Source organism: Ranitomeya variabilis, chromosome 1 (genome assembly GCF_051348905.1).
Source record: "Ranitomeya variabilis isolate aRanVar5 chromosome 1, aRanVar5.hap1, whole genome shotgun sequence".
In the NCBI taxonomy this organism is placed as follows: domain Eukaryota; kingdom Metazoa; phylum Chordata; class Amphibia; order Anura; family Dendrobatidae; genus Ranitomeya; species Ranitomeya variabilis.
Window position 1 is genome coordinate 1,136,807,376 of NC_135232.1, and position 13,450 is coordinate 1,136,820,825.

Consider the following 13,450-nt stretch of genomic DNA (forward strand, 5'->3'; position numbering starts at 1 on the left):
ACCATATTTGTTTTTTTGCAGGTACCTTGGGATAACACGTCCACTGACCTATCCAGCGCGACAGAATGGCAAACTTATGGCAAAGATGGTGTTTATAGTTTGGCTCCTTTCTGCCTCCATCACTCTCCCGCCACTGTTTGGATGGGCACAAAATGTCACGGTGGAGAGGCTGTGTCTCATAAGTCAAGACTTTGGGTATACCGTCTACTCTACTGCAGTTGCCTTCTACATCCCCATGACCGTCATGCTCATCATGTATCAGAGAATCTTTGTAGCCGCTAAGATCAGTGCCGAGAAGCACAAATTCGTCAACATCCCGAGACTTATCGAACAAGAGGGAATTTATTGCTTAGAAGATAAAATTGTTCCCAAAAAAAGCTCCAAAAAGAACAAAGCAGTCGAGGAGTTTGCTACCTTGTCCAAGCTCATACGTCAAGACAGAAAGAACATCTCAATCTTCAAACGAGAACAAAAAGCAGCCAGGACTCTTGGGATCATCGTAGGAGCCTTCACCTTTTGTTGGCTTCCATTCTTCTTGTTGTCCACTGCTCGGCCTTTCATTTGTGGCATTAGATGTAGCTGCATGCCTGTCAGACTGGAGAGGACACTTCTGTGGTTGGGCTATACCAACTCTCTCATAAACCCATTGATCTATGCCTTCTTCAACAGAGATTTAAGGACTACTTTTTGGAACTTGTTGAGGTGCAAGTACACCAATATCAACCGGAGGCTGTCAGCCGCCAGCATGCATGAAGCGCTAAAAGTTACAGAAAGGCATGAGGGCATCTTGTAACATGTTCCTAATAGTTTTCACTATGGACCTTGGACATCTTGAATTGACCATGACTTTGAAAGACACACTGTTTAGTGCCTATCCCAAGAGACAGTGCTTTATGGTGATTTGTCTTTTAATTCTGTTTTATTTTCAGCATATTTATTACCACGGTTATCAAAATGTTGTAACTACCTGTTAAGTTTTACAAAGTATTGTTTCCTAATCAGGGGTTCTAATGACTCTACATGGCGTGGTTTTGGGATACCTTTAAAGTAAGGCTAGGGTGCTTGAAGAGGTTCCCTAGGAGATAGCAAGTCAACATAAGTCTCCACTCCTGCCTTCGGAAGCCAATAGTCCCACAATTTTGAAGGCAACACCTTGTTATCTCTAAGAAGCATGTGGCTATTTTCCAAGGCATGAGAATGTGGTCCAAGACAAGTGGAGCTGCCATATTGTGGACCCCAATCTCACAGCAGGGATTGGATGGTTATAATGGTTCCCAATTTGAGAGCACCCTTTAATGGAGGTTGGTTTTAGGTGTTTCCCAGGTGACATCTTATGTTTACATTGGGAACAAGATGGTTGTAGGGGGCTCCTCAGGACATAGTATCTGCATGTCACCTTAAGGCCCAATATGCACTCTTTCACGTAGCTGAAACCATACCTGCATTTGGTGGCTTTGTTTTAAAGATAATAACTCAGTTTTAGAAAATTGTGCAGGATTATTGCAGCCATATATGTTTGCCGCAGAATGGAAGCCTGGATGTACAGTAGGGATGAGGTGGCTTCTGAGGTTCTCCAGAAGACAGCACCAGGAAACAACTTTATAGTAAGGATAAGGTTGTTGATGGTGTTCCTGAGAAGACAACAGATCAACTTTAGTCTGTACTTCCACATTGTGACAGCTACATGCTGACAAACACTCTTGCCTTTGGAATCCAATAGTCCCACAATTTTGAAGGCAACACCTTCTGTTCTCTAAAACATAAGTGGGCTACTGTCCAAGGCATGAGGATGTTGTGTCTGCCATGTGGAGCCGCCATAGTGTGGAAGCGCAGTCTCACAGCAGGGATGGGAGGTTGTGACGATTTAGTGGAGGAAGGGAGGTGGGGTTTAGATGTTTCCAAGTTGACATCTTATGTTTACATTGGAAACAAGATGATTTTATGGAGTGCTCCTCGGGACCTAGAACCTGCACATCACCGTTAAGGCCAGATCTGCTCTGTCGCACATGGCTGAAACCAAACCATCATTTGGTGACCAGTATAGGATTTATTTTACAAAATTGTGCAGGATTGTCTCAGCGATGTGTGAGAGAGATAGCACCTGTATGTTAACTTTAAGCTGGGCTTCCATATTGCAGCAGCCACATATGGCCAGAACTGCTCTTGCCTTCCATGACCAATAGGTTGCACACTTTAAAAGGTAAGATTTTGTTCTAATCGCAAATATTGTGGACATTGGTCATTGCACGCGATTGTGTTCTCTACCAAATGCAGCTGTTGCAGTGCATCTATTTGCTGGTTGCAGAGGTTTCCCAGGATAGAACTGCAGCAATACCCATTTAAAGTACTTATGGGGTGAGGATGGCACAATTTAGAAGGTAATACCTCATTTTACTCTCAAAATTTTGCAGCCATGGGCTAGTAGTTGCCAGCATGGTTTTTAGTGAGCGTACCCACCAATACTTTTAGCTGGAATGTGTTGGTTGTTTTGGTTCCTCAGGAGACTGATCCAGCATGTCACCTCCTCGAATGTGACTGAAACCACCACTAATTTTGAGGGCCAATGGCAATATGATTCTGTATGTAGTCTTACTTTCTATCGGCACGCGGGTGGGGTCTTTTCAAAATACGTCTGCCGCAATGTGGGATGTCCAGACTTGCAGCAGATATGGAGTGATCGTAGGGGTTCCCCAATGGACAGAATCCGCAAGATATCTTTACAATAGATGACTCCACCACAAGATGGAGGTTTCTGTAGAGTCAGGACCACAAAGTCATGTCTAAAGTGGGGCCAGAGTGGTTGTAGGGTCAGGACGAGCAAGCCACCTTTACAGCAGAGCTGGAGTAGTTGGAGGGCTTCACCAAGAGTCAGCACCACCAAGTCACCTTTACAAAGGTTGGGTCGTTTCAGAGGTTCCCCTTGAAAGGAAAACTTTTATCTGTGGTTTCTCCCCTTGAATTACTGCTCTACTGGAATGGACATAAGATATTCTTGTAAATGAAACAGATGTAATATGCCATGACCATTACTGAATGTGCGTTCTTCTCCAGCTTATAACTACAAAAGTTTACATGATCGGAATGTTCACGCGACTTCTTCACTTCTTTTTAGAGACAATCATCACCAAATTGTGACCATTACTATGTATTACAAGTGCTCGGCCTGTATAGACCCCGATACTTGTGTGCTCGCCATAAAGGAAATGTCACTAGATTGGAAGAACGAGCTCGTGGCATTGTACACTTGTATGCCTCTGTTGTGATAAAAAAAATGTAAATAGTCAATAACGTCCTTGGTTGAATATCATCATTTATGATACATTTACGTCCCTCGTGAAGGAATGACACAATCACCAGTAACATATAATCGTGAAGGTGAACTGGTGTAGCTGATAATGTGTTTTGCCTCCGCTCAGTAGCACTCGATACATCCGGCCATCTGTTTGTCCACATGAACTCAATAAAATGGATTTGCCCACTCCTGTTCTATCAGAACATTGATGCGTGTATGTGTTATTAAGACATTGACAGAAAAATAACTGTTAAATGATAACCTCATTTGCTCATTTGACTCCTGATCACCACGTCAAAAGGGATTTTTTTTCTCCGAAAGTTTAATCTTCTCGTTGGCTATGCACTAACACGATCATGCTTTCTGATAGTTTCCATCCAATTAGTGGTCCTGTTCCTCTGACAATAGACAATACCGTATTGACCCAGTAGTCACAGCAGTTTATTTCCCTCATTGATCAGAGAAATGCCTACCTACTTAAAGGGTTTTTCCAGGCTCAACAGTAAAATTTGCTGTCCTGCTACATGAGTGTAGACTGCCAGGAAGCAGGTTCCTGCACAGGTTCTCACCACATAGTAACCACATATGGCCGGACCCCCTCTCCAAGGGCCACAAAGCAGCCACGCGCCCTACTCCATGGTGCTTTCACCCTTGTAGATGGTGCTTTGAGCAACCATTGCTTCTCTTTCATTCTGGTAATTGTTGGGGGTTCGTAGGCTGAAACTCCCACCAATTATACCCATGGACTATATTACGATCCTGAAAAAAGCCAGTAAAGACAAATTCATTGAAGGGATTGATGTAATGATCAATATTGTGAAGATCAGTAACCTTCTTCTGAGCTGGAAGTTTCCGGAGCTCGGGGTGATTTATTTCTCTAGAATTTCCTAGTAGACGTTCACAATCCCCTGGAAAGTAATATCTGGAGATCTATCGTTATAATGAGAGCAGTGTTTATGTGATGAGTCGTAAACCATCTCTACATCGGAGACATGTATACACGGGGGTGATCCCGGAGTCATTATACGCATGGCTGCTCCGATTAATGGGCACTTATACGACGATAACGTTTTCAAGGACACAAGAAAGGTGGGAAATTCATAGTGTGCCTCCATCATAGTTGTGAGAAGTTGGCATCGGCACAGAGTCCTCTCCATTGGGAGAAATCGGGGTTTGTAAAAGTTACCGACAAACTTTTCTGTTAGAAATATGTTTTGTATATTGAGGTTCAGACTTGATCTGTTTTATGTCTTAGTCCAGAGTTTTTATCTTTTAATCCTTGATATCTACTGGTTTTATGTCTTATTTTCTGGTGTCAGGTGGTTTTACCTCGCAATTCTCTGGTATCCAGTAGTTGTATCTCTTAATCCCTGGTGACAAGTGGTTTAATATTTTACGTGTCATTCACTGGTGTCTATTGGTTTTATGTCCTATTCCCCAGAACACAATGGTTTTATCTATTATTCTGTGGTTTCAAGAAGTTTTATCTTTTATTTCTTGATTTGTCGTAGTTTTGTCTCATTCCCTGGCGCCCAGTGTTTTTACATTTTATTCCCTAATGTCCAGTGGTTTTACAATTTATTCCATGGTGTCCAGTGGTTTTGTGTCTTCTTCCCTTGTGCCCAGTGATTCTACATTTTATTCTTGGGGTTTCAGTAGTTTTATGTCTTATTAACTGGTGTCCAGAGATTTTATGTCTCGTTTCCGGGTGTCTAGTGGTTCTCTGTTTTCTTCCCTGGTACCAGTGGTGTTACATTTTGTCCCCTAGGGTCCAGTGGTTTTATGTCTTCTTTCCTTGTGCCAAGTAATTCTACATTTTATTCCTGAGGTTTCAATGGTTTTACGTCTTATTAATTGGTGTCCAGAGGTTTTATGGTTTGTTTTCTGATATCTAGTGGTTCTTCCCTGTGACACTGATTTTATGTCTTCTTCCCTGGTGCCACTGGTTTTATTTACATTTTTCCCCTAGGGACCAGTGCCTTCCTATTTGTGGTAAAGAAAGGAGAGGGCCCTGCCCATGTGGGCTTACAACCTAGAGGATAATGGGGAAGGAGACACTACATTGTGGGGTTTTGTGCTCCGGTTTTGGTGAGATGGCAGGCTCTAAGCTTTCTTGAGATTAGTTTTCAAGTTCTGTCTGAAAGTTCAGCGTTTGGTTGATAGTCAGACGTGTTGGGGCACAGCATTTCAGAGGATGGGGGATTCTTGGGAGAAGTCTTGGAGGTGATTGGGTGAGGAATGTATGAGTGTGGAGAAGATGAAGAGGTCTTAGGAAAACTTTAGATTACGTGTGGGAAGTTATCGGAAGATTAGTTTGGAGATACTGTATGTGGAGGAGACAGATTATGGACGGCTTTGTAAATTTGACATGGATACATTGGGAAATTGAGAGCCAATGAAGGGATTCGTACAGGGAAGAAGCAGATGAGTATCGAGGACAGAGGTGGATTAGTTGAGCAGCGGAGTTAAGGACAGACTGGAGAGGTGCAAGAGTGTTAGCAAGGAGGCCACAAAGGATACTACAGTTTTTGTGGTAGGAGAAGATGCACTAACATTTTAGTAGATTCAAGGTTGAGGAAAGGTGGAGATGGCAGGATCGAGGGTCATAGAATCATAGAATGGTAGAGTTGGAAGGGACCTCCTGGGTCATCTGGTCTAACCTCCTGCTCAAAGCAGGCTTCACTTAATCATCCCAGGCAGGTGTCTGTCCAGCCTGTTTGAAAACTTCCATGGAAGGAGAACTCACCACCTCTCGCGGCCGCCTGTTCCACTCATTGATCACCCTAACTGTCAAAAAGTTTTTTCTAATATCTAATCTGTGTCTCCTCCCATTCAGTTTCATCCCTTTGCTTCTAGTCTTTCCTTGTGCAAATGAGAATAAAGATGATCCTTCTACAGTGTGACAGCCCTTGAGATATTTGTAGACCGCTATTAAGTCTCCTCTCAGTCTTCTTTTTTCCAAGCTAAATATTCCCAATTCAGGTAACCGTTCCTCATAGGACATGGTTTGCAGACCGGTCACCATTCTAGTTGCTCTTCTCTGAACTTGCTCCAGAGAAGAGCGATGGAGATGGTAGGATCGAGGGTCACTCTGAGGCAGCAGACTTCTGTTATTATTGTTATAGATAGATCGTAAGTTAGGTGAGATGGAGGAAAGATGATGAGTTTGGTTTTGTCCACAGTGAGCTTTAGGAAGCGTGATGAGAAGAAGGAGGCTATGGCTGACATACACTCTGGGATTCTGGACAGCAAAGAGGTTACATCTGGGTCAGAGAGGTAGATTTGAGTATCATCAGCATTTGGGTGGTACTGGAAACCATGGGACTTCATAAGTTACCCCAGGCCAAAGGTATAGATGGAGAAGAGTAGGGGGCCCAGGACAGAGCCTTGAGGGTCATCAACATAGAGTGGGTGGGTTTAGGAGGTAGTGTGGGAGATGCTACATGTGCAGTTGGAGAGGTATGAGGAGATCTAGGAGAGGGCAAGATTTTTGATGCCAAGGGAAGAGAGGATTTGTAGTAGGAGGGTGTTGCTGACTGTGTTGAAGGCAGAGGACAGGTCTAGAAGTAGGAGCATAGAGAATTCCCTGTTAGATATTGCAGTAAGTCGTTGGTAATTTTGGTTAGAGCAGTTTTGGTGTAAAGTTTGATATGGACATGTTGTATGAGGAGTTTGGAGGCGAATTGGACCAGCAATAAGGGTCAGTAACTGGACGTAGAGGTCGGGTCAAAGGATAGTTTCTTCAGGATAGGTGTGATTGTTTCATATTTGAGAGGGAAAGACACTGGAACTTAATGATATGTTGAAGAGATGGGTTAGGTCCTGGATAAGCATGGTGGTGAGGTAGGAGAGGAGATGGGATGGGATAGGGTCAAGTGCAGAAGTGGTCAGGTGCGATTTGGGGAGAAGATGAGTAAGCTCTTCTTCAGTGATGGTGGTAAGAATGGTTATAGAGGAAGTTGTGGTGCTTGAATAGTAAAGATTTGCCTGATTTGGTCAATCTAATTTTTGAAATGTGCGGGATAGTGTTCTGAAGAGATGAGTTAGAACTTATTATTATTTATTATTATTATAGCGCCATTTATTCCATGGCGCTTTACATGTGAACTTAGAGGGCAATATAGGACAGAGGAGGGAGTTAAAAGTGTTGCATAACTGTTTGGAGTTATGAGATAATGAAAATATAAGGAATATGAAATACATTATTCCCTGGTATCCTGACATTTTATGTTTCACTTTTTAGTGCCTATTAGTTTAACTTCCCTGAACTGTAGTGTAAATCTGGAGGATTTAGGTCAAATTTCTTGATATTTAGCAGCTATTTTTCCTTAATGTGTAGTGGTTTTATGTCTTATTCCTTGGTGTCCAGTCGCATTCGATCTCAGTCCATGATGTTCTTACCTAATGTCACTATGGTCATGGGTGAGGGGCTGTCCCTGCCACCCCACAAGTAAATAGTGTCCCGTTTCCCTTGTGCTGTGGGTGTACTGTTCAGGAACAGGGGACACTTTCTTCTTTTCAAACAGTTTAATTTTACTAAGAAGTCCAAGTTCAATTGTTCCAGTACAATACGATGCCTAACAAACAGGCTATCCCTGCGTGTGTTGTGGCTGTTGAGCAGCTGCGAGACATGCAGCCGCGGGGACTTGAACATGTGGAAAGAGATTAAGGCTAGCTTCTCAATGTCTAATTTGGGCCGTAGGCCCCGAATGTTTCGGGAAGATCTGCTGAAGTTTGTCGTGGCTATTCTCCTGCTGCTTGACAGTCCATAACCGCTGGTGCCCTTCAGCCCAATGGCCTTAAACGTCTTCTATCACATCTAATCTCCAACTCTAGGTGAACTTAATTAGGAAATGCTCCCCTTATTATAACCTTGCCCCCGCCCAACAGCTGGGCTGGTCCCAAATCGTTAACTGTTCTTAAACCTGTGCGTATCTACTTCCTGAATCTTTTGTGCCCACAACTGCACTTTTCCTAACTTATATCTGATACGAACGCTATCCTAAGCTTACCCCTAAACTTTCGCATTATATATCCACAATACATTTACCACAACTATTAGTGCCTATGAGATTCAATGGAGTCTCCCGTTTTCCATATCTGATCTCATGCACTACAGTGAAACCATATTCTAGCGTATGTTAATATACTGTTCCTGCAGACGTTGTCTTTAGGGGGAGGCATATGGCAGCCCCTGTCCCACTCTTACAGGTAAATTAGCAGCAATTTATTTCAATGCACGTTGCTTTTGCAGCGTCTGAGCGTGATGGAGCAATAGATATAAATTGTGGGTCCTTCATCCATAGTGGAGTAACCCCCTGTATCAGAGAGGTGATGTATAAGGGGCATCCGTACGGACACGGTGTGCTATGTGGCTGATGTCGCCCCCTGCGGTGACTTTCCTGACTCGCCCGCATCTCGTGGCTCCGTGCTCTGGATCACAAATGTTCTTCCATTTACCATATCCACATATTTATTATATGTTTTCTTTCCCGTTTCTTGTATATCGCCTGCATGCTCCACGGCATCGAGAAATGAGAACCGACTGGAGGAAAAATGTGAGCGGATCCAAAGAGTTAAATGAGAAATCCAATCACATTGCCCTTTTTATTTGTTCTGGAGGTGGATGCTGGGAGTTGTAGTTGGACCCTGAGGACTGTGATGTGAACGCTGCCGTGGCTGTGACAGTCTGGATGGACGCCCGTCACCTCCGCTCTTCTACTTCGCTGCTCTATATGATAAATTGGAGAGCGCAGCGGATGTGTAGCTCCAGGGGATCTGTAACGACACAGTCCAGCAGTGGGATAAGCGGCAATCAGGGGCGCCGGCCCTACTATTCAGGGGGAGCAGCCTGCCAGAATGGCGGAGTGATGGACACTGACTTCAATGAGCTATTTATATATTCTCCAGCTATTATTGCCGTGCTGCAGCGCTCGTGGCCAAATGCAATATCAGCAGCTGCAAAAAAGCTGTGCATGAAGTACACCGTCCTCACTGTGCAGTACTGACCCCATACGGTCACCATCATAGGGTTCCCATCATATGGTCACCATCATACCGTCACCATCATACCGTCACCATCATACCGTCACCATCATACGATCACCATCATACAGTCACCATCATATGGTCACCATCATACGGTCACCATCATACGGTCACCATCATACCGTCACCATCATACGATCACCATCATACAGTCACCATCATATGGTCACCATCATACAGTCACCAGTGCCACCATACGGTCAACATTATACGGTCACCATCACACGGTCGCCATCATACAGTCAACATCATACGGTCACCATCACACAGTCACCATCATACAGTCACCATCATACGGTCACCATCACACAGTCAACATCATACGGTCACCATCATATGGTCACCATCATATGGTCACCATCACAAGGTTATCACCATACGGTCAACATTATACGATCACATCATACGGTCAACATCATACTGTCACCATCACACGGTCACCATCATACGGTCACCATCATACAGTCACCATCATATGGTCACCATCATACAGTCACCATCACACAGTCACCATCACACGGTCACCATCATACGGTCACCATCATACAGTCACCATCATACGGTCACCATCATACAGTCACCATCACACAGTCACCATCACACGGTCACCATCATACGGTCAACATCATACAGTCACCATCACACAGTCAACATCATACAGTCACCATCATATAGTCACCATCATATGGTCACCATCATACAGTCACCATCACACAGTCACCATCACACGGTCACCATCATACGGTCAACATCATACAGTCACCATCACACAGTCAACATCATACAGTCACCATCATATAGTCACCATCATATGGTCACCATCATACGGTCACCATCATACGGTCACCATCATACAGTCACCATCATACGGTCAACATCATACTGTCACCATCACACAGTCTACTGTGGGTAAAATCCTGGAGGGCATTCTAAGGGATGCTATGCTGGAGTATCTGAAGAGGAATAACCTCATGACCCAGTATCAGCACGGGTTTACTAGGGACCGTTCATGTCAGACTAATTTGATCAGCTTCTATGAAGAGGTAAGTTCAGGACTGGACCAAGGGAACCCAGTGGACGTAGTATATATGGACTTTTCCAAAGCTTTTGATACGGTGCCACACAAAAGGTTGTTACATAAAATGAGAGTAATGGGGATAGGGGAAAATATGTGTAAGTGGGTTGAGAGCTGGCTCAGGGATAGGAAACAAAGGGTGGTTATTAATGGAGCACACTCGGACTGGGTCGCGGTTAGCAGTGGGGTACCACAGGGGTCAGTATTGGGCCCTCTTCTTTTTAACATATTTATTAATGACCTTGTAGGGGGCATTCAGAGTAGAATTTCAATATTTGCAGATGACACTAAACTCTGCAGGGTAATCAATACAGGGGAGGACAATTTTATATTACAGGATGATTTATGTAAACTAGAAGCTTGGGCTGATAAATGGCAAATGAGCTTTAATGGGGATAAATGTAAGGTCATGCACTTGGGTAGAAGAAATAAGATGTATAACTATGTGCTTAATTCTAAAACTCTGGGCAAAACCGTCAATGAAAAAGACCTGGGAGTATGGGTGGATGACAAACTCATATTCAGTGGCCAGTGTCAGGCAGCTGCTACAAAGGCAAATAAAATAATGGGATGTATTAAAAGAGGCATAGATGCTCATGAGGAGAACATAATTTTACCTCTATACAAGTCACTAGTGCGACCACACTTAGAATACTGTGCACAGTTCTGGTCTGCGGTGTATAAGAAAGACATAGCTGAACTGGAGCGGGTGCAGAGAAGAGCGACCAAGGTTATTAGAGGACTGAGGGGTCTGCAATACCAAGATAGGTTATTACACTTGGGGCTATTTAGTTTGGAAAAACGAAGACTAAGGGGTGATCTTATGTTAATGTATAAATATATGAGGGGACAGTACAAAGACCTTTCTGATGATCTTTTTAATCATAGACCGGTGACAGGGACAAGGGGGCATCCTCTACGTCTGGAGGAAAGAAGGTTTAAGCATAATAACAGACGCGGATTCTTTACTGTAAGAGCAGTGAGACTATGGAACTCTCTGCCGTATGATGTTGTAATGAGTGATTCATTAATTAAATTTAAGAGGGGACTGGATGCCTTTCTGGAAAAGTATAATGTTACAGGGTATATACACTAGATTCCTTGATAAGGCGTTGATCCAGGGAACTAGTCTGATTGCCGTATGTGGAGTCGGGAAGGAATTTTTTTCCCCAATATGGAGCTTACTCTTTGCCACATGGGGTTTTTTTGCCTTCCTCTGGATCAACATGTTAGGGCATGTTAGGTTAGGCTATGGGTTGAACTAGATGGACTTACAGTCTTCTTTCAACCTTAATAACTATGTAACTATGTAACAGTCAACATCATACGGTCACCATCCATCATCACACAGTCACCATCATATGGTCATCATCATACGATCACCATCATACAGTCACCATCATACGGTCACCATCACACAGTCAACATCATACGGTCACCATCATAAGGTTATCACCATACAGTCACCACCATACGGTCAACATTATACGATCACATCATACGGTCAACATCATACTGTCACCATCACACGGTCACCATCATACGGTCAACATCGTACAGTCACCATCACACAGTCACCATCACACGGTCACCATCATACGGTCAACATCATACAGTCACCATCACACAGTCAACATCATACAGTCACCATCATATGGTGACCATCACACAGTCACCATCATATGGTCACCATCATACGGTCACCATCATACAGTCACCATCATACGGTCAACATCATACTGTCACCATCACACAGTCAACATCATATGGTCACCATCCACCATCACACAGTCACCATCATATGGTCATCATCATACGATCACCATCATACAGTCACCATCATATGGTCACCATCATACAGTCAACATCATATAGTCAACATCATATGGTCACCATCATACGTCACCATCATATGGTCAACATTATACAGTCACCATCATATGGTCAACATTATACAGTCACCATCATATGGTCAACATTATACAGTCACCATCATATGGTCAACATTATACAGTCACCATCATATGGTCAACATCATACAGTCACCATCATACGGTCACCATACGGTCATCATCATACGGTCACCATCACACAGTCACCATCATATGGTCACCATCATACGGTCACCATCATACGGTCAACATCATACAGTCAGCATCATACGGTCACCATCATACGGTGAACATCATACGGTCACCATCATATGGTGAACATCATACGGTCACCATCATACCGTCACCATCATACGATCACCATCATACAGTCACCATCATATGGTCACCATCATACGGTCACCATAATACGGTCCCCATCATACGGTTAACATCATACTGTCAACATCATACTGTCACCATAATACGGTCAACATCATACAATCATCATCACACGGTCACCATCATACGGTCAACATCATACAGTCACCATCATACGGTCACCATCATACAGTTACCATAATATGGTCACAATCATACAGTCACCATCATACAGTTACCATCATATGGTCACCATTAGTGTTGAGCGATACCGTCCGATACTTGAAAGTATCGGTATCGGAAAGTATCGGCCGATACCGGCAAAGTATCGGATCTAATCCGATACCGATACCCGATACCAATACAAGTCAATGGGACTCAAGTATCGGACGGTATCCCTGATGGTTCCCAGGGTCTGAAGGAGAGGAAACTCTCCTTCAGGCCCTGGGATCCATATTAATGTGTAAAATAAAGAATTAAAATAAAAAATATTGCTATACTCACCTCTCCGACGCAGCCTGGACCTCACCGAGGGAACCGGCAGCGTTCTTTGCTTAAAATGCGCGCGTTTACTTCCTTCCGTGACGTCACGGCTTGTGATTGGTCGCATGCCGCCCATGTGGCCGCGACGCGACCAATCACAGCAAGCCGTGACGTAATTTTCAGGTCCTCAATGCCTAATTCTAGGCATTCAGGATTTTAAAATTACGTCACGGCTTGTGATTGGTTGCGTGCCGCCCATGTGACCGCGACGCGACCAATCACAGCAAGCCGTGACGTAAT

At 43.8% G+C, this 13,450-nt stretch overlaps 1 protein-coding gene across 2 annotated transcripts in view; it reads left to right on the forward strand.

Moving 5' to 3' along the window:
• LOC143793390 (5-hydroxytryptamine receptor 7) overlaps positions 1 to 3,840 on the forward strand; it is a 66,240-nt gene extending 62,400 nt beyond the window's left edge. For both annotated transcript variants that reach the window (XM_077280309.1, XM_077280308.1), the window contains exon 3: positions 22 to 3,840. In XM_077280309.1, the coding sequence (XP_077136424.1) occupies positions 22 to 793 (772 nt within the window). In that variant the 3' untranslated portion in view covers positions 794 to 3,840. The remainder of the gene's footprint in view (positions 1 to 21) is intronic.
• Positions 3,841 to 13,450: the final 9,610 nt, after the last annotated feature.